Genomic DNA, 19,494 nt, shown 5'->3' on the forward strand with positions numbered 1-19,494 from the left:
CTTTGAAGTAGTACGACAGCTACCATTCTCTCCTCGCTGGAGACTTGGATACTTTTCTCTCGACCTAGCCCGTGTACAAGTGTCACCAGGGTTAGAGGCACAGGGGATCTTGTCTTGTATGACCTCCGTTTGCCTCTATATGTCCATCACATCTTCTTTGTTCTGCTTCATGCAAGAGAACGAAGATGCGCCGTGTCATGTCGATGGACATGTAATCTTGCATATCTCTCATTTCTTTCTCGACCTGCACAGCATGGGCTACCTGTCCCTTGTAGATTTGTTGGAATTGCATTGGGTCGTCAGCACGGGCAGGAACCCCAGAAAGTAAGACCGAACGAGTTCTCATGGCCGTTCTCAGCCCGAGGACAAGTGATGGTCTCTGCTTTAGTTGCTCCCTGGAACCTTCTTTCACTACTTCAGATTGTCGGAGGATTGGTGTGTGAGGGTATTCGGGATGGATGTAGCCATGTACTCTACAACATACGTAAATGTACCTAAGATAGGTCAGAAACAGCTCAAGGAAGGCAAAGAGCTATCATAGGCATTAGGTAGGTGCCTGGTGGTGAGTCATGGCCCAATGCGCAGCAATAACTGCACATAGGCGGGCATCTATCTCCACAACACGACGAATGCCGGATGCCGGCGGTCCCTGCCCAGGTACTCTTGGGTCTTGTTGGTTAGCCACTGACAGTTTTACGTTCCACCGAATCACGGGAGAAGGAAGAAGGAAGGAACGAAGGAACATGAAGGAAAAAGAAGTGCAAAGTTTTCATGCAATACGCCACATATCTAGGTTACCTAGGTAGAGTCGTAGTGTACGGAAACCGGCCAGGGACTATGACTTTTGTCCAACATCACCAGATAGGCAGGCATCTTGACCGAAATACATCCTAGCCAGTAACACCGCAACCCCCCGTCTACCTACTTCCTGGGGCCATCCCATGAAATTACAGTCACTTGATGCAAAATGATGTGCAACATTGTCAGGCAAGCGGGGAGAAGTGTGGGAATCTGTGTTACCGGTGAGACCTCGAGACTCCGAGACCCCCTGGTCGATGATGGGATGGACGGCCTCTTTGTCCCGAACGTTTGTGGTGTATTTGTGGTAGCCTGAGAAAGACTGGTACTATACTAATCTCTGGATTGAATACCACATGTATGGCAGGCATCGGATTACAAGGGGGTTGTTTTCCGCGACGAGTGATGCACCTGCATACACTACTACGGAAACTCAATGAGTTTGTCGGACCACAAGTTGAAGCCACAGAAGTGTACCGGGTGGGCGAGAGGGGTCTGTGTATTAGTATAAGTCGTTATTTTAAGATTTCCCGATTGATCTTCTCAAGCTTCCTTCCCTTTACACCACATCCTCAGCCCGGCAAATCAAATCAGAGCTTTTGGTCTTGAGCACACTCACAATACTACAACTCACTTCCCTCATTGGGTATTGTCACGGGAGGTGACCACCAATCTCGAAGAATGCTTGTACTACACAACATGCCCGTGAGTGGCTGCTGGGCGCATATAGACCACTGACCATCACAGCACACGCAACTTACACGCACAACACAGCTTTGCGGGCACCGAATGAACCGGAGACCGGGCTGAGCGGTTTTTACCTAGTTGGGTGCCTACACTGTCTACTTGCTCTGCGTGTGTGTTTGCCTTGATACGGGATTTTACATGAACAGAATCAAAGTGCCTTGTTTTTCTTGTTAGTTTGTGTAAGCTCATCTCAGTCACATACATACGATCTAGTCTAGTCGCGGCTGTGGCGTTCCATCCTAAGTATCCCAGTCCCTTTTTGCTCCCATTGCGCGTCACAGCTCTCCAACTTCCCGTTGCCCCTCCTCTCTTCCGTTCTTTGCTTCGTTCTGTCAGCTAACCTCTATTTATACAACAAGTGCCACCGACGGAAAAAGAGATACCAGCCTGTCCACCTCTTCAACCACAACTAGAGCACAACCTAGAATCTCATCTTCATCTCACACATGAATCAACACAACTCCCCAGGCTCTGGTGGCGTCTTTGCAACCGCGGAGCCCAGCTCATCGAGTTCAAGTTCGATGAGAGCCAATGATACGATCAACGGCGAGAGGAGCAGCAATAGCAGGAGAGAGATAGAAGAGATCCCTAACGAATATGGCGAAGGAAGCAACAGTAATGACGACAGCAGCGGTAATGGCAACAGAAACGAAGACCTAAGCGCAAGTATCGTGGAAAATGAGGATCAAAGCCAACAATACGCGAATCCAAGGTCGCAGACACTGGGCGATGTGATGAGGGAACCGGGATCGCGCGCGCCCAATGTCATGGTTTTGGAAGCGATGCCGGAGGAAACGAGTGGCAGAAAGAGGGAGACGACATTGAGTTCAAAGGAAGATCTTTGGCTGAGTACTGCTGATGGGTGAGTCGAGAGCTTTTTTTTCATCGATCGTTTAGGAAATCGCATGTAGGTGTTGTGACGACTAGCGCAATATTATGCGAGCAGGTCATCTTTCTGGGATTGGGAAGGTTTTATTTGATGAGTCAAAATTTGTGAAGTCAAGTAATGAGAATATACCTAACTAACATGAAAAACACACACACATAGACGTTATAATTCAACGATTATCCCAATTCGGGTGGGAGAGGCGCCTCAGGCGCAAATATTCTACGTGTGTTAAATCATCTTTCCACATCCTTTTTTTTTTTTTCTAGGTTTTTGTTTTCGTGAGGATAATTGACTTACCGCCTTGCCGCCTGAACTCAGGTTCATAAGCATATCCTCTTAAAGGTCGAATACTTTGAGAAAGCACTCTGCGGCAACTTCAGAGAGTCAGAGACCCAGTCGATCGAGTTACCCGAAGAAGACCCTGCAATTTTCCATTACCTGATCGCCTTTTTATACGAAGGGAAATTCGAACCTATCAAGCCCGCTGCATCAGTCCTTGTCCCCGACGAACAAAAGGGAAAAGGCAAAGATGCCATGGAAACCAACGGCGGCGGCGCTGGTGAAATAGACTCCGAGAATAACAACAACTCGGACGACTCCGAGCTAGACACCGACCTGAGCGCTGCTGCTGCTCTACGCCGGCGCCAGCAAAGGGAAAGACAGAGGGAATGGGATCGCGCAAACGGAAAACATCCCGGCCGTCACCGGCCTAACTGCGGCTGTCCTCGCTGTGTCGTCGAACCCGGTCCCCCTTGCTGGTCTTGCTTTGCGCCGCGATCACCTCTACCACCGCCCGGTATCGGGACTTCATACACCCCAACCGGAACAAGACCACCGTTCCCTCACCCTCCCGGCTCTGAATATCGCCATAGGCCCTACCCCGAACGACTTCTGCAGGGTGATGGGCTAGGAGCAGGTGCCAATAGGAGACGTCCGGGTGGTCGCGCAAGACTCGCAGCACCACCTCCACCTCCACCTCCACCGCCACCACTTGTTCCTCCTGCCACCACTCAAACCCTACCCCCCGCGCCACCCGCTCAAGTCTCCTCGTTTTTCTCCTCCTCCTCCAACCAGCCCCCATTATCCTTAACCAACTCCACCTCCTCCCCAACCGAAGGCAACACGCGCCTCTCCACCCCCGCGGACCTGCGCACCTGGCTTCTCTGCTACGAACACACCCTCTCCGTCTACATCCTCGCCAACAAGTTTCTGCTGGATGACTTCAAGGCCGAGATCGCGCGGTACGCAATCGACATGCTCGAGAGCGCTGGGACCGACGCGGCGGTGCCGCAGGTGCTGTTCTTGTGCAAGCGGCTATGGGAGGGCCTGCCGGAGAGCGATCCTCTACTTAAAATGGTGTTTGCTAGGGTGGGGTTTCTGCAGCCTTGGAGAAGCAGGAGCAGCGGGTATGTATATGGAAGTGGAAATAGAGATGGGGTTCATGGTGGGAATGGGGAAAGGATCAATGAAAATGGAAAGAGACGCAGGAGTGGGCATGGCGATGAGGAGGGTATGACGACTCGAAAAGAAACGGACGAGGAGATCGGGGACTGGTTGCATCAGAACCCGGAGATCGTGACCGCCGTGTTGGTGGAGATGGCGGCAAGGAGGGAGGAGGATTTCTACCAGACTCAGTACCAGAGTTCCGGGCTTCAAGGGCCGCCGCCTGGGATGGGTGGTTATATGAGCGGTATGGGTTTGGGAATGGGCAGGATGGACGCGGGGGGCAGATCATTGCCTAGCATGGAGAGACCATGGGCTGCCGCGGGAAGACAGCCTGGTACAACAGGAGGACTGGGGGATATGGGTGGAGGAGGGCCGTTGCCGTGGATGAACCATTGGGAACCAATCAGGCCGAATACCTTGAGGCCTGGTCATACGGCACATCATCACCATTGGCAAGTTGGTGGTAGGTGAGACGAGCTGAGCGAAAGAAGAGGAGGGAGGGCGCTGATGGTCTTTGACGAAAGCGGGTAGGTGCGAAATCAAACGTATGTCGGGTTGGGCAGAGAGATGCCAATGGGCGATCAAAGCGAGAGGAATCTAGCGCATACGAAGTAGGCTTGAAGTATACTCTAGTCAATTTTATCTATCCGGTGATTTCTTCCAACTTACTCGTCATCTTTATTCGTCTTCCTCAAGCTCTCTGTGGTATACAAAAGCTTCTGCAAGTCTTGGGGACTCAAACTGCTGCTTTCTTCTTCAGCCGCTTCCGTGGCCTTCAGACCACCAATAGTCACCTTCCAGCTCGACTCGGAATCATCAAATGACAGAGCGAGGATAGAAGACACACCGCCGTTACTGGCTTCTTCCTCCTGGGTCTCGGACGAGGTATTGGGATCAATGGACACGAGGAGCTTAGACTCGGCCTTGAGATACTCGACATCTAGCGGGTTGCCGAGGAGCGAGAGAGTTTGCGTGTGTTGTAAGGTGTTGGTGGAGGTGAGGGTAAAAATCAGAAGAAGGGGGATGCTGTCATTTCCGTCAGCCGCCGATGCACATTGCCCAACATTGGAAAAAGAAATGAATAGCTTGACGTACCGTTCACAAATCACAAAGATCTGCGTCTTTGCACCCTGCTGAACATCGAAAATCCTCGTCACCGCAACCTTGGTGACCTTCTCCGCATCCTCAGCGCTCGGGAGCGCCTTCTTCACCTCCGCCAACACCGGCGCCTTACCCAGCAGCTTACCGCTGACCCAGTCCCACATAAACAGATCGTCATCACCACCGCCGCTGATCAACACGTCCCTGCGCGCCTCGGGAATGCACACCCGACTCACAAACTCGTCGTGGCCCAAAAGGAAGCCCTCGATTACGTGTGCCTGCGGGATGCCCCGGCTCACGCGGATGTGCTCGTCCCTGTCGGCCGTGATGATGTACGTCCGGCCGGGGTGGCTGGGGTGCACGGCCACGGCCACCGAGGTGAGCATGGAGACGTGACCCAGCTGGAGCGTGTGCTCGAATTGCGAGGCCTGCAGGGCGGCGGCGAGCTTGGCCGCCTTCTGGCGCTCCAGGCAGCGCTTCTGGTTCTCCAGCGCCTTGAGGTTACGGAGCGTGTGCACGGTGAGCTCGTTGGCTTGCGGCTTGACAGAAAGGGATTGGGCCTTGGCGACGTCGGTGGTGGGAGGAGTAGGGATAGCGGGAGTGGCCGGGGCGGAGGGAGTGGGTTCGGGGGTAGCGACCTCGGAGGCAGTGGTGGTAACATCAGCTGCAGCCGTTGGCTCGGCGGGCGTAAAGAGAAGAGGGAGGGAAAAGACGTCGCCGAATTTGTCGGCCGAGAGAATGGTCTTATCGTCGGGCGTAAGGGCGAGGGCGCAAGGACGCTTGGGCATGGCTCTTTGGCTCAGCTGCTTGAGGTTTCCGGCACCATCGTGTTCAAACACCCAGATGGTCTTGTCGGACCCGGTAATAGCAACGAGATGACGGCCGTCGGTGGTGAGGTACATGCCCTGGACGAAGGGCTTCTCGAGGACAGCCTTGTTGTTCTTCGCCCAACCGCCCTCGGTCTTTTGCTTCTGCTTTTGCCGCCTGCTGCGTCTGTTCACTTCTTGGGTCTGGCTTTCAGTCTTGGTCTCAGTTTGGCCTTCAGTGGTGTCCTCCTTGGATTCCTCCTTGTTCTCTTCCGTGACAGCTACCACCTCGCCATCTTCCACTTTCCTCTTCTTGACAGGGGGGCCTTCTGGAGCGGGTGATTCTTCGGCTTCTACGACAGGAGCTGGGGTCTCGCTCTCGGCCTTCTCTCCGTTGGTCTCTTGCTGCTTGACGGGGTACTTCCATACTGAGATGGGGTTGAAGTTGGAGTCGAATGAGTGAATGTTGCTTCCGCGAGCTGCAAAAACAATGCCGTCGCACACTTTGAGGACGTGGTATGGCAAGGCCATTTTGATGATGTGGGTCTTAGAGGCTATGGGTGGTAGATATGAAATTCAATGCTGAGGCCAGGCAAAGTGAGATCGAGTGCACTTGCGTCTTTGATCGTCGAGTGTGATTCTGTGAGTGCATTCGTTAGTATACGACAATTGCTACATGCGGAAGGTGTCTACAAACTTGATATTCGGAGTTGTGATGCAGCCTCACTCCGGGTATGGTAAGTACGTAGTGACTGCAATGCTTGATGAGTGAGAGTGAACTTTGAAGAAAGTCTCGAACAGACTTATTTACTGAGCCACACGTGGCTGTACAGCAGGCGAGCCATACACTGCAGCGTCGTTGCAGTGCCGTGAGGCTCAACTGATGCCGCTATTTTGACGATTTTGTACTGGGGTACCTGCCAAGACAACATTCCAGTCGAGGTGCTTGTTTCTGACCGTCTGATTGGCCAACCCCACTCGAGCCCTAGCACCCCAACGGCCGCACGGGCCACACTCACCCCTCGCTTCCCACAGACGGATCAACCAAGTCAATTGCGCGCGCCCGAAATTTTGTCCGGCTTCCAGAATCTCTCCTCCGGTCACCATACCAACTCCAACTTCACCACCAAATTAAACAAGAGAACTCCTCTTGCCCTTAAACATCCTGCCTTCGTGCTAAAAGAAGATATGGGGGGCAAGTCTGCTAACAAGGCCGGTTACTTCGACAAGCTGAAGGGCTTGTTGGAGGATTACCGGTCCATCTTCATCGTCTCCGTCGACAATGTCAGCTCTCAGCAGATGCACGAGATCAGACAGTCCCTCCGCGGTGAGGCTGTCGTCTTGATGGGCAAGAACACCATGGTACGTTGCCCGTTGTCGCAAGAGCGTCGCGCTTCGGGAAGCCCAGAAATTAACACCCATTACAGGTTCGCCGTGCCCTCAAGACCTTCGTCGCCGACACCCCCGAGTACGAGCGTCTCCTCCCCTTCGTCAAGGGCAACGTTGGTTTCGTCTTCACCAACGGCGACCTCAAGGAGGTCCGTGACAAGATCCTCGCCAACAAGGTCGCTGCCCCCGCTCGTGCCGGTGCCATCGCCCCTGCCGATGTCTGGATCCCCGCTGGCAACACCGGTATGGAACCCGGCAAGACCTCTTTCTTCCAGGCCCTCGGTGTCCCCACCAAGATCGCCCGTGGTACCATTGAAATCACCACCGATCTCAAGCTCGTTGAGGCTGGCGCCAAGGTCGGCCCCTCTGAGGCTACCCTGTTGAACATGCTCAACATCTCTCCCTTCACCTACGGTATGGGCATCGCTCAGGTCTACGACCAGGGCAACACCTTCCCCTCCGATGTCCTTGACATCTCTGAGGAGCAGCTCCTCAAGGCTTTCTCCACTGCCATCACCACCATTGCCAGCCTCTCGCTCGCTCTCAACTTCCCCACTCTTCCCTCCGTCATCCACTCCGTCGTCAACGCCTACAAGAAGGTTCTTGCCGTCGCTATCGAGACCGAGATCAGCTGGCCCGAGATCGAGGAGCTCAAGGATCGCATTGCCAACCCCGAGGCTTATGCTTCCGCCGCTCCCGCCGCTTCCACCGAGGCTGCCCCTGCCGCTGGCAAGGCCGAGGAGAAGGAGGAGGAGAAGGAGGAGTCTGATGAGGATGATGGCGGCTTCGGCGGTCTCTTGTGCGTATTCCCTGATAGTGCCCCTGGGTATTCGACGTTAAAGCTAACTGGCTCTCTAGCGACTAAATGTCTCTCTGACTTCTTGATTGAAGTGTTTGAGGCGTGGCAAAGTTGGTTTAGGTTGGGTAAAGAGACGAATGATCTTGGCCCTCAGCTACATAGATCACTTGCTGCTCAATTAAGCACATCAACTTGGTGGTCTCCTTTTGATGAGTCTGTTTGCAATCTTGATGAAACTGTGCGGATACATGTGAAAATGTCCTGCTTGTTTTCTCAAACCCATCAGGTTAGTCTTCGCGTATTTCCACCATCCTTCCTGCTTTCCCCTCTGAAGTGTCGATGATTAGAAAAAATCAAAGAGCTTTTTAACCCTGATTATCATTGATGAAAACCCATCACAAACAACTACTTTATGAGACACTCTCAAACACCCCCGATTTTTGTTTCGCTCCACATCTATCATACACATGGGGTACCCAGAGGCTAACTCTACTTTTCCAGATACATCCAGATTCTATCAGATACCCTCTCAATAAAATCCTTGAACTGCCAAACAGATTCTCGTGCCACAATTCCCAACAGTGACTTTGAATGAACTCCTTTTTGTTTCACCGTAACTCCTAAGCTACCACTCCCTGAACCGCCAATACTTGCTGAGCGATCTTGATGGCCGGCTCTGGCAGCCCAGCCAGGCGAGCCACTTTCAAGGCATGGCTCTGCCTGTTCATGCCTTTCCGCAACTTGTGCACATAGACAAATCCGCCGCTCTCGTCCTCTTCCACATCCGTGCAATACATAGCCACACCCCAACTTGCACCCGCACTACTCGCACCATCTTCAACCACCAACCCCTGCTCCTTTAGCATATCCCCAACCGCATGGAAATGCGTCGCAAATAACCCCCTACACTTATTCACCGTCAACAGATGATGCAAGCTCGCAAACGCGACAGCCGTGCCATCCTCCGGTGTCGTCCCCCTGCCAATCTCATCCATTATCACAAAGCTCCTCGGCGTCGCCTGTCGCAATATCGCCGCCGTCTCCATCATCTCCACCATGAAAGTGCTCTGGTCCGCATACAAGTTATCCGCCGACCCGACCCTGCTGAAGATGGCATCAACAATACCCAGCTCCGCGTAATCGGCAGGGACATAACACCCCATCTGCGCCAGGATGGTAATCAGCGCGTTCTGTCGCAGAAACGTGCTCTTACCAGCCATGTTCGGTCCTGTAATCAGCCAGATCGCACCTTGTCCGGGGGAGCCGATTAGGCAGTCGTTTTTCTGAAAGGTCATGCCTCGAGAGAGGAGGGAGGGTTCGACGGTGGGGTGGCGACCGCCTACTATGACCGTCCTCGTGCCCATCCCTTGAGAACCGTTGGTAGTGGAGGAATCGTGCAGAATGGGCCGAACGAGATTTTGCTCCGTCGCCAGCCGGGCCAGCGAGGTGGCGATGTCGAGCTCGTCGAGGACGAGCGCATTGCGACGGAGTTTAATGAGCAAGGTTACCACGTTGGAGCGGAGAGAGGAGAAGAGAGCCGTCTCTTCGGAGCGAATGCGGAGCCGGACGTGGTCGAGGGATTCGCCGAGGGACGTCCAGAGAGGGTGGTGGAAGGTGCGGGTGGTCCGGGTGGTAGAGAGCGTGCGGAGGGTGGAGAGGGATTCAGGTTCTGGGACGGGTTCGGGGATGGGTTCGCCATCGGCGTCCGCAGCATCGGCGTCGGTGGTGTCAGCGATGGGGTCGGACATGCTGTTGCTGCTGCTGCTGGATGTTCTGGTGCGACGACTGGTTTCTCCCATCGCCAATCGAGCATCCCTCCCTCGAACGACACAAACATGGCCCAATCCGGCTTTCCAATTCAGCGTAAGCGACGGCGCCGCATACTTTGCGCGGAACTCCTCGGTGAGCTTCTCCTTTTGTTCCTGCAGCGATCTGAGTTCCGCGTGGAGCTTAGCCAGGGCCCTGTTGGCTTTGGGCTTCATGATCCAGACCTGGTTGTCTTCGCCGTAGTAATTTCGCAGACTCATTTTCCTATTGTCTTTTGACAGATCCTTTTCCTGTTGATTTCGGTTTTGGGTCAGCTCCGCCCTAGCCCTATTACTCTTGGCCGTCGCCCCCTTGGGCAAAAGCGCCCGCCCATCCTCCTCCGTCCCTTCGCCCTTGACGATTTCCTGCGCGAGAGCAAGCATCTCGCCCGTCTCGCTATCTTCGAGCTGGTGTTGCTGGACGAGCCCTTCCTCGTCGATGGCGTCCCAGATCCGCTTGGCGAGCTTGAGGGGTTGCTCGAGGCTTATGCGGTCGATCAGCTTGGTTAGGCAATCATCTTCTTCTGGGTTATTATCTTCGGAGGACATGGTGGACTTTAGGTGGTTGACGATGTCCTCGGTGGCCTTGATGGTGCTGGCGAGCCGGAGGAGATCGTCGGCGTCACCGCGGTTGAGGGCGAATTTTTGGACGAGACGCTGAGTGTCGTGGGAGCGATGGAGGAGGACCGTGATGGCGTCGCTGAGATCTGGGTTCGAGATGAAGCGGGTTATGAGATCAAGACGAGAGTTTATCACCGAAAGGGACGTTGAAGGGGCGCCTAAGTCGGTCAGCGATTTTATCTATCGACATAGGGACAAAGCGGTAAAAGGGATGGCTTACTGAGCCACTCATTAAGCAGTCTCGCACCACTCTTGGTCACTGTCCTTCTGATGGCATGTAACAAGCTTCCCGCGAAGAAGCCTTCCCTCATGGTTTTCTTGATCTCCAGAGATCGCATGCTGTTCTTGTCGATAGTCATAATTTGCATGTTGTCGTGACGTATTGGCGGCTGAAGCTTCATGCTCAAGCCTTGAAGTCGGTCTGTAACATAGTGAAGCAAGACATTGCCTGCCTTGATCTCATCGTCCGTGAACCTGATTACTGTTTCTGTAGGTATTTTTGCGTCCAGCATCGGCGCCCAGTCCTTGAGGGTTTGTATATTCTCGCTCTGGGGTGAGTAAGTAACGGGATATCTCTCTTCGTTTAGGACGGACAAGATATCGTGACCTTCGGCAGACTCAAGGGACTTATCGAGGACTATTTCTCGCGGAGATACCCGCAAGAGGACACTGCCCAAGGCTATGAGGCTCGTCTGCTGGGTGTAGAAGTTGCCCGTGGATAAATCTAGCCATGCTAAACCTACAAGGGACTCCTTCTTTTGCCCAGTTCCGGTGTTCAAGGCTTCTTGAAAACTCGAGCTTCCTTCCAACGAATCCGAAGGCAGATGAATGGCCATAATGTAGTTGTTCGCGTACGGGTCCATGAAGTTCTCGTCGATCAGAGTGCCCGGGGTGACGATGCGAGTAACTCTGCGATTGTGCATCAAACCACCCGATTTGATCTGCTCTGAAGGGGAATTTCTGTACTCCTCCGCTATGGCTACATGGCGATTCAGGTCTTCGACTAAGACTTTAAGGTAACGGTCAAGTTGGAAGAAAGGAAACCCAGCCTAAAAGAAGGTTCATGATCAGAACAAAGTGCAAATAGGGAGGATAACTTGGAGCTGACTTGGGAGCAAAGACTTGGTAGAGACACATGAACACAACGACAGACGGAGAGGATTTACCATTGAGACAGGGCCGCCGCTCGTTTTCTTTTGTGAGACTTTGAGGTTCAGAAGCGGGCCGACCTCCTCCGCATGCTCAAAGTACATCTCGTAGAAGCCTCCTACGCGCGTCAGCAACACGCAGTTGTCAAACTTTTGCATATTGTGGCGATGCTGTTGGATTACTGCTGGGTAAGCTGGTTCTTGGTCTTCCTGCTGCCGTGGCGGGAAAGACTCGTCGGGAAGGAGGGCGCCCTGAGGGATCTCCTTCAACCTGACGGTCCTCGTCTTGTCTCTTTTACGCTGTGTTGATGGCTCATTCTGCTCTACGTCGGCTGCCTCTTCTGTTGCTTCTTTTACGGGCAGGAGAGCCTCGTCGAGCATAGCAACTGGCGTAGTGGATGAATCGTCTAACTTGACAATCCTCCGCCTGCCCCGTTTACTCTTACCAGAGTCCATGTCCTCGTTTGGATTTATATCTCTCTGAGCATCCAGGATCGGATCCGAGGTTAGAGTAGTCTGGGACACGGGTAGCTGATCCAGCTGCAGAATCGTCCTTTTGATCCTTTTGCGGCGAGCCGTCGAGGTGCCTTCTTCCTGGACTGACTCCTCCACCACTAGAAGAGGGCCATTGACGGCGGATTCAACGACGGACGGAAGGGGCAGATCGTTCAACTGCACAACGGTCCGGGTCTTTTTGCCGCGAATCTGGAGCTGAAACAGTCGAGGACAACACGGCGTGATGTCGATGACGGGCCGGGCGGGGACGGCAAGTAGCACGCTGGAGGGTCTAGACCCGGCGGAAGTGAGCGAGGTCTGAGTGGTCACATATCTACCGACACCGACAGCACCACGACCACGTCCAACAGTGGCGACAGCGGTTCGAATGTTGTTATTGACAACGCATGGGCGACAGCTGCTTTGGCCGAGAGACGCTATCCAGCGGCGCGGAACCTGTTTTGGGCGCGGGGGAAGCATCAAAATCCGGCGTTTATGGCCTGTTGCCTTTCGACGGTTGCTGGTTGGGCCTTGACATGCGATGACAGAAAACGTGCGGTACTGATGCGACCAAGTATGGCAGATGTGCACAGAATGGCGCGCAGTTCCGAATCTTTTTCACTTTTCCTGCCGTAAAGGTCCGCGATCAACGTGACGAAGCGTGATCAATGTCGTGAGGCGTGGCGGTTGTAGAAGGGGGGGAAATGGTGACCAAAAAAGTGACAAAAATGGCATGGAAATCATCAACAATCAGGTGCAAATGGCCGAAAATGGACTTCTGCAACATCCTGGCAGTTGATTATGTTCTTGGCAGGCATTTTGCGGGTGGGCCGTGGGGCGTCCTGCTGTCGTGCGGGAACCTATGCGGCAACAGGGCACTGGAAGCCCCTGCAAAGGGAAAGTGGGGACAATTATTTCTCCTCTGCCGTCCACCTCACCCCGCTCGGACCCGATGGACGCCAGCGCGCCATGGCTCCAACGCCCATCCCGTCCCGCAAGGTTGTCGCCTCTCCCAGTTAGGTTTGTACACATCCATGCAAAGGTGTACATAGTTTACACCACAGGAAACCTAAGCTGGGTATAATGCTTGTGCTGCGACAATCCTTGGCTGTGCCTGAAAACCACTCGGAGATTGCTGGAGAAGACCTGGAAGCTTCCTGATTGCAGGGTATGGGGCTGATACGGACGAGGACGATATCCCGGCACCACTAGAGGTAGGTAGGCACTAACAAACAGTCCGCCGAAAAAGGCAACAACCTGGAACGGGAACGACTAACACCGACAACCCGATCTCGGGCCTCTGACAACCCCGCGGTCAACAACGCTAGCAGCGAACTGAACATGCAGACTTCGCAGCGCAACATCGTCTCTTTCCAATCTGGTCGCGACTTATACCGATTTTGAGCGACGTGGTCTGGGGAACCTGGTTGCGTGTTGCCAGTCAAGTGGAATGCATGCCGATAATGTTGCTTTGATATCGGGCATCGCGAGACGATCACTCGGCGATAATAAATGGGGAATGCGCGAACATGGGACGGCAGGGCTCTGGGGCCATGATGATGATTTGCCCTTCCCCGGTTTGTTTTCTGTGCTTTTTGCCTCTCCTGGAATCCGCTCCCGCAAGGCCTGGTCACGATATAACCCGACTGACTGGGAACGATTCCACTTTTGCCAGACCGGTTCCTTCCATGTGGCATTCAACGACAGCTCATCGGCCCATCTGCCAGCACAATCAGAAGGTCCACCGTCAAACTGAGGAGGAGGAGGAGGGAATTGCATATCCGATTCATGCCCGGGAAGAAGGGCCTTCGCAAGACGTCTCGCATTACCATTTTCTGGTTCACTGTTCATCCGGGGTCGAGTTCTCGCTGACACAAACGGCCATTTCGCTGGTAGACGCCCGTAACAGGACGCAATGAAGCGAAACGGATTCAGCGAGATTGGACAAACGCGCAGGCTAGACTACACCCGCGCGCACCCTACATACTGAACACGTCCGAGACTCTGGGCCACCCGCGCCCCGTCCAGTGCGGTGATCAGAGTGATTCAGGTCTCGCCTTGTTAAGCGATGCCATGCTTTACCGATCAATGATTTGTTTCGTCTTTGATGATGACGATGGTAAGAACAGGACACCAACGGACGAACGACGGCTTGAAACGGGTGACAAAGGAAATTGCGGAAAGGATGTCGTGCCTCGTCTTTGATTACATACTACGCTTACCATTGGTGATTACGGCCACTGGCACCATCAGGACGGTCACGGCTGAATCCACGATCCGACTAGACCAGCCTTGACCACCAGAGACAGTCCAGGTGTCTTGCAGTGGTTTTTCGTTTCCAGTTCCAGTACTGGATGATGCGTTGTTGATGACGCTCAGATCTCGCAACGATCTAGACGCTGCAACCAAACGGCGATCTGTTCCGAAGGACGATGATGTGTGCGGACGGACTCCTACCAACAGCAAAGAGAACAAGTTGTAAACGGCCAGACCAACAACGCCAACGAGAACCGAGACAACGTGTCAGCCGAGACTGGGAACCGGACGGGAGTCAAGCGTAGATTATGAATCCAATGATAGGGATCGAGCGGAAATGTTATTTGATGCTCATCACCATGGGAGTCCGAGTAAAGGAGAAACCCAAAGGCCGGGGGGCTGCCGGGATGAGGCCCGGTATGCACTGCTGCCACTGCAATGCCCGTGTCTGACTGGCATGATTCAAGTGTGGCCCGATTGTGCCCCTCGGCCTGGCTGTGAATGGTTGGGCCTCGGTGGCTACTGGTCGGCAAGTAATCGGCATCGACCGATGTTTGCCCATGTTGACCCCATGTTGTACCAGTTCTGCCACCATTTCCAGCCTTGCCGAACCCTTTCTCAGACCATTTTCATCAGCTCCGCCCGCCAATCCCAGCGACCCCCGTCCACCACACCTTATCTCCTACCCTATTCTCGGCTCCTTGCGAGCGCGCTCTTTTGTGCCAGTTAGCTCCGTTGGTAGCAGTCATAGCGGTGATAGCGTCCCAAAGAGGCCCCCCAATCCTGGCAATAACGCAGTCTCTCCCTCGGGCCTGGGCACTCGGCTAGAACTCCCTCTCCCTCCTTCAGGACTGGGCCTTCACTCCACCATCTGCACCAGCAACATCATGGCCAAACAGACTTGCTCTCGCCCGCCTGTCACCCCCCTTTTTTTCCAAGTTCAAATCCCGGAAAAGGAAAAAAAAAAATGATGAGCCCTCAAAATAACATGAACCCACTTAACCCAGCATGCGCGTTGTAGGTGGCCGCCAGGGTCCAGGATGCGGCCCGAGGGACGTCTAAGTCATGATTGTTGCCTGCTTTATAAATCAGACCTGCTTTCCTCCCCCACCCTCCGTAAGGCTTCACCCAAGACTATTTATGTTTGTTTAACTCGGTCAATTCCCTTGTATTCCTTGTGCAAGGTTATTCTATAAGATCAGCTGTCCATAACATTCTGCCAACGACCTACGAGACATCCCTTGGTATTAATAAGCCACCTCTATCATTACCAAACATCGCCTCAGCTACCTCAATATATCTATATCGCCAATAACCTGGGAAACCTGTATCTCCATCGAGCAAAACATCGCTCCGAGACATTCCACAAACATTTGCACATATACTCACAACTCGAATAATAATCGATGGCGGCACCGATGCCGCATCCGTACCAAGCCCACGTTCCGGCAACACCTCCGCCGGAGCAGCCGTTGTTCAGCAAGGGCCCAATGTTTCCCGATATGTCCACGACAACAAGCACAACAACATCTCGACAACAAGCCTTCTTCAACATGTTTGCCGCACATGCCCAACAAGTGCGGGAACAGCAACGACAAAAGCAGCGAGAGCAAGATGCGCAACAACAACAACAACAGCAACAGCAGCAGCAGCCAACCCCTGCATCCTCCCGGCAGTCCAGCAGCAGCGCTCCCGTACCACAATCATCACCGTCACAGACACAGACAAATCTCCCATTTGGCATGAAGACGACATCCCCGGCAGATTCAACACCACAACAACAGCAGCAACAACAACAAGCAATCCCCACCCTGGACCCCAAATACCTCGCCATGGCCTCGCGCATCGCCGCCTACTACCAACAACGCTGCCAAGCCATCGCCAACTTCCAGCAGCAACGGTGCCAGCAGTGGGCCAACATGCAGCGCGCCAAGTGCCAGGAGATGATGCAGGCCACCATGTTGGTGGTGGCCTGGTATATTCGCGATCGGATCGAACGGCGGCGGCGGAAACAGAAGAGGGTTTTTAAACGCGGGTTGGAGCAGAGGGAGAGGCAGCGCGCTCTACGGGTAGGAGGAGGAGGAGGAGGAGGAGAAAAGGTGACCAAGGGGGAGGTGGTACGGAGGTGGGTTTTGGATGTGCCTATTGGAGTTTTGCCACCTTCTTCTTCTTTTTCTTCTTCCTCTTCCTCTTCTTCTTCTCCTGCTGCTGCCGCTTTTACCACCACACCCACGGCGACGGCAACAGAAAAGGGAAAAGTACCAGTACCAGTACCCCAGCCATCACCAGAAGTCCACGACCCTCTTCAAGACCAAGCCGAGGCCATCTTTGCACTGGGCGGCAACGAGGTTGAGTTGCCAGAAACCAAGACCGAAGACAAAGATTCACAGCTGTTCACCATCGCGGATAACCTGATCAAGTCACAGCTGGCTAGGATCGACATTCCGCTTTTGGGGGTGCTCAACCTAGACGAGAGCGACAGCGAGGAGAGTTCGGAGGAGGAGTACTTTGAAGAAGATGAGTATGAGGACGACTATGAAGGCGAAGAGTATGAAGAAGAAGAAGAAGGAGGAGGAGAGGAAGAAGAAGGATATGGAGAGGGAGAAGATGGAGAGGAGAAGGCGGAGTATGAATGCTTTGGCCCCGGCGTATATGGGAATACGGGCAATCTGGGGCCTAAGGTGAAGGTGACTGCTGTTCCTTCTTCATCTCAACATCAACAAGAGCAGCAGCGTACAAAGGTGGAAGATGCTGTTGTTATGTCGCCAGAGGGGATGGGGTCAGAGGAGGTCCAGTTGGGTACGACGGGGTCAGGGAGCGCGGGGCGGAAGAGAGGTGCGAGCGAGATTTCGTGAAGCATGGCGTCTTGTGCTAGCCTCTCTCTTCGGTTTGTTTCTTTAATCTTTCTTTCTCTTGGTTATTGTGTGTTACGGTGGAAGACAAGTTTGATGGATGGGTTACCATATAGAGACATGGACTGGGGCAATATGGGTTTGTTTTTTTTCTTGGGTGGAATTTTGATAGCCAACTCAGTCGGTCGGTCGGTTTGCTTTTGGGGTCCGATTTGGTATGGTGAAGGGAAAGGGGTAACACCGGGGCGTTTTTGGGTAACGGGTCATGGTCACGGCGACGGTCGCGGTTCATTTGTCGGTCGGGGCGGCGGCGTTGATTCCGGGGTCTCCACGGTTCACACACACACACACACACACACCACCTTTTCTTTCGTACATTGCTTGGATGATAGCGTAGCATACTTCAGCCTACATACCTCTCTTTACCTTGCCTCACCTTTCATCTGCACATAGCAGCAATGCAATACTCTACTTGATGCGCACATACACAAAACCCAGTCGTGACGAAAATTATCTCGTCGGTGATCTCCAATAATGATGGTGTTGTGGTGCCTTGTGACAGGTGGTACTACCCCCATCTCCCCCCATCCTCGCAACAGAAAAAGCAAATTGCATGGTAACACGCACCGCACCTGTAGTGTAGTCAATTGAACTCGAGTGACCGAGTCTGTAGACTAGTCGTGGCATGCCTGCCGGAACAACAGGACGGCAGAACGGGTTATTCGATGTCGGTGGCGTGGTGGTGATACAGACAGAAGAATCTGCATATACACACGACGAGCGAGGCGAGACACATACAAGACAAAGCCAAATAAGACAGACGAGACAGACAGCATGCAGAACCCTTCTAGACCCCACCTTAATTTTAATCGTCTATTTCTTGGTTGGATTAAATTGCAGCTTTCTTGTCTTTTCTCTGTTTGGCCATCATCTGTTGGTTGTTAAGTCTCACAAGAACATTAATGACAGGACAATGAGACAAGACACTAATACAACAACGACTTTGATGGTTTGTGTCCGGGTTTGGAACCGACATGCAAACCCAAAGACTTCGATCTGTGTTTGATGAGGGCGACTTGACGATCATGAGCCGTCTTATGAAGGCTTGACGTACAAATGATTTGGGCATAATTATCATTTTCTCTCTGTCTCTGTCTTTCTCTCAGTCTGTACGTGTATGTGTCAGATGCTGTCAAGGTTCCATTCTATGTCTTGGTTGTCTGATTTTTGTTCCGAGATATCTACAATCAAAACCACCTTGACAGAAATGGGGGCCAAGCGCTACGCGGATTACCTGTTTGTACATCTCCGCCGGCATGCACTCTGTTAGCGTGGTACCGCCACCTCGCAGAATTTGACTGGTTGGCGGCAGGCATAATACCAACCGTTCTCTGTAGGAAAACCAAAGTTATCGCCACATGCAATTTTACCGCGCTGACAGAGTATTCTAGTGTAAATGCTGGCAGAGGTGTGAAGAGAAAAGGCGAGACTTGCGGAAATACGACCCGGCGGAGGCGTATCTGATTCGCTATTTCGGATTGGAGGACGGATGGACGCTATTGCAAGCAAGTTCGCAAACTTTACCTTGAAGATGTAAAAAGAAAAGAAGCAGAAGAAAGACAAGATCATGTAGTTCAAATTTCGGCCAAATCGAGGCCTGGAAAGTGTAGTGTGTTTCACGATGTATGGTCGGCCAACGCGGTTGCTGAAACGGGACAGGAACTGTTGACGGCTAGGCATGTTGTCGTGGTTCCTCGTCGTTTGAATGAAAAGGATCGACCGACATGCGTGTAATGCGTGCGTGTAATGCATCGACATTTCGAAACTTTCCAGACATGTTGGGGTCCAAATTGGCTGTTGCTGTACAAGCCGCTGCCCTGTTGCACTCACTTCATCTTTCTGCTGCAGAGTGCAGGCCGGAAGGAAGGAAGGAAGAATGGGGTTGACTGCCCAGCCGCAGGCAGGCGGATCAAATCATCCAAGTCAGCCCAGAGCAGGGATCCAATGGTGAACATGTGAGTGACTTGGATCCTCCCCGCATTGCGTCGGGTTTGTGCCCCCCAGACCCCTTCCCTTTGCCCCCCCCCCCCCGTGTCCATACTTGCTGTTTTTCTGGTGTTTCAGGCGTGGCTTGCAGTGGATCTACCCCGGCCACAACCTGAACCCTCAGCCCTGACAGCACAAACGAGCAGGAACAGCTCAGCACCTGCGCCGCACTAGAGGTACCCTAGGCGGGCGGGGATTAGACACACCACCACCGCCCCGGCCCTGACTCCCCCTCCCCTCCCTCCCTGACCACCTCAGCAGCCCGACCTCCTCCCCAGGCTTGCACCAGGACAGCC

General features: G+C 53.3%; 7 protein-coding genes across 8 annotated transcripts; 5 read left to right on the forward strand and 2 right to left on the reverse strand.

Annotated features, from left to right (window-relative positions):
* Nucleotides 1-1,969: 1,969 nt before the first annotated feature.
* NCU07410 (hypothetical protein) lies at nt 1,970-4,541 on the forward strand. The gene is made up of 3 exons (XM_953092.2): nt 1,970-2,407; nt 2,594-2,657; nt 2,753-4,541. Exons 1-3 carry the CDS (start codon nt 1,992-1,994, stop codon nt 4,349-4,351), a joined length of 2,079 nt encoding a protein of 692 aa, XP_958185.1. The 5' UTR covers nt 1,970-1,991; the 3' UTR covers nt 4,352-4,541.
* Nucleotides 4,445-6,548, reverse strand: NCU07409 (hypothetical protein). Its single transcript, XM_953091.2, has 3 exons — nt 6,485-6,548; nt 4,976-6,427; nt 4,445-4,906 (listed from the first exon to the last, which is right to left on the reverse strand). Exons 2-3 carry the CDS (start codon nt 6,316-6,318, stop codon nt 4,546-4,548), a joined length of 1,704 nt encoding a protein of 567 aa, XP_958184.1. The 5' UTR covers nt 6,319-6,427; nt 6,485-6,548; the 3' UTR covers nt 4,445-4,545.
* A 293-nt stretch (nt 6,549-6,841) lies between these two features.
* On the forward strand, nt 6,842-9,231 carry po (phosphoprotein P0). Of its 2 annotated transcripts, XM_011394863.1 has the most exons (4): nt 6,842-7,149; nt 7,215-7,975; nt 8,035-8,261; nt 8,477-9,231. In XM_011394863.1, the coding sequence occupies exons 1-3, from the start codon at nt 6,976-6,978 to the stop codon at nt 8,039-8,041; spliced, it is 942 nt and encodes a 313-aa protein (XP_011393165.1). In that variant the 5' UTR covers nt 6,842-6,975; the 3' UTR covers nt 8,042-8,261; nt 8,477-9,231. The 2 variants fall into 2 exon arrangements, with proteins under 2 accessions (XP_011393165.1, XP_011393164.1); XM_011394862.1 differs by having other exon boundaries at nt 6,876-7,149; nt 8,035-8,585.
* msh1 (mutS ortholog 1-like) lies at nt 8,408-12,745 on the reverse strand. Its single transcript, XM_953089.3, has 3 exons — nt 11,568-12,745; nt 10,622-11,450; nt 8,408-10,559 (listed from the first exon to the last, which is right to left on the reverse strand). Exons 1-3 carry the CDS (start codon nt 12,522-12,524, stop codon nt 8,596-8,598), a joined length of 3,750 nt encoding a protein of 1,249 aa, XP_958182.3. The 5' UTR covers nt 12,525-12,745; the 3' UTR covers nt 8,408-8,595.
* Nucleotides 12,746-13,600: 855 nt separating this feature from the next.
* NCU07406 (hypothetical protein) lies at nt 13,601-14,249 on the forward strand (the record flags this gene model as incomplete). The annotated part of the gene is made up of 2 exons (XM_953088.3): nt 13,601-13,936; nt 14,001-14,249. 2 exons carry the CDS (start codon nt 13,601-13,603, stop codon nt 14,247-14,249), a joined length of 585 nt encoding a protein of 194 aa, XP_958181.3.
* A 1,216-nt stretch (nt 14,250-15,465) lies between these two features.
* On the forward strand, nt 15,466-17,634 carry NCU07405 (hypothetical protein). The gene has a single exon (XM_953087.2). It carries the CDS (start codon nt 15,707-15,709, stop codon nt 17,153-17,155), a length of 1,449 nt encoding a protein of 482 aa, XP_958180.1. The 5' UTR covers nt 15,466-15,706; the 3' UTR covers nt 17,156-17,634.
* Nucleotides 17,584-18,746, forward strand: NCU16408 (hypothetical protein). Its single transcript, XM_011395093.1, has 3 exons — nt 17,584-17,717; nt 17,791-18,545; nt 18,604-18,746. The coding sequence occupies exon 2, from the start codon at nt 17,838-17,840 to the stop codon at nt 18,216-18,218; it is 381 nt and encodes a 126-aa protein (XP_011393395.1). The 5' UTR covers nt 17,584-17,717; nt 17,791-17,837; the 3' UTR covers nt 18,219-18,545; nt 18,604-18,746.
* Nucleotides 18,747-19,494: the final 748 nt, after the last annotated feature.

Source organism: Neurospora crassa, linkage group I (genome assembly GCF_000182925.2).
Source record: "Neurospora crassa OR74A linkage group I, whole genome shotgun sequence".
Taxonomy (NCBI): domain Eukaryota; kingdom Fungi; phylum Ascomycota; class Sordariomycetes; order Sordariales; family Sordariaceae; genus Neurospora; species Neurospora crassa.

Bases quoted from the DNA above. Each gene is read 5' to 3' on its own strand.
- NCU07410 (XM_953092.2), top strand. From the start codon at position 1,992: ATGAATCAACACAACTCCCCAGGCTCTGGTGGCGTCTTTGCAACCGCG. The intron at 2,408-2,593 runs GTGAGTCGAGAG...ACACACACATAG, and splicing joins TGGCTGAGTACTGCTGATGG to ACGTTATAATTCAACGATTA. The intron at 2,658-2,752 runs GTGTGTTAAATC...GCCTGAACTCAG, and splicing joins CTCAGGCGCAAATATTCTAC to GTTCATAAGCATATCCTCTT.
- NCU07409 (XM_953091.2), bottom strand. From the start codon at position 6,318: ATGGCCTTGCCATACCACGTCCTCAAAGTGTGCGACGGCATTGTTTTT. The intron at 4,907-4,975 runs GTACGTCAAGCT...CGGAAATGACAG, and splicing joins ATCTTTGTGATTTGTGAACG to CATCCCCCTTCTTCTGATTT.
- po (XM_011394863.1), top strand. From the start codon at position 6,976: ATGGGGGGCAAGTCTGCTAACAAGGCCGGTTACTTCGACAAGCTGAAG. The intron at 7,150-7,214 runs GTACGTTGCCCG...CACCCATTACAG, and splicing joins TGATGGGCAAGAACACCATG to GTTCGCCGTGCCCTCAAGAC.
- msh1 (XM_953089.3), bottom strand. From the start codon at position 12,524: ATGCTTCCCCCGCGCCCAAAACAGGTTCCGCGCCGCTGGATAGCGTCT. The intron at 11,451-11,567 runs GTAAATCCTCTC...ACCTTCTTTTAG, and splicing joins GCGGCGGCCCTGTCTCAATG to GCTGGGTTTCCTTTCTTCCA. The intron at 10,560-10,621 runs GTAAGCCATCCC...TGACCGACTTAG, and splicing joins ACTGCTTAATGAGTGGCTCA to GCGCCCCTTCAACGTCCCTT.
- NCU07405 (XM_953087.2), top strand. From the start codon at position 15,707: ATGGCGGCACCGATGCCGCATCCGTACCAAGCCCACGTTCCGGCAACA.
- NCU16408 (XM_011395093.1), top strand. From the start codon at position 17,838: ATGCCTGCCGGAACAACAGGACGGCAGAACGGGTTATTCGATGTCGGT.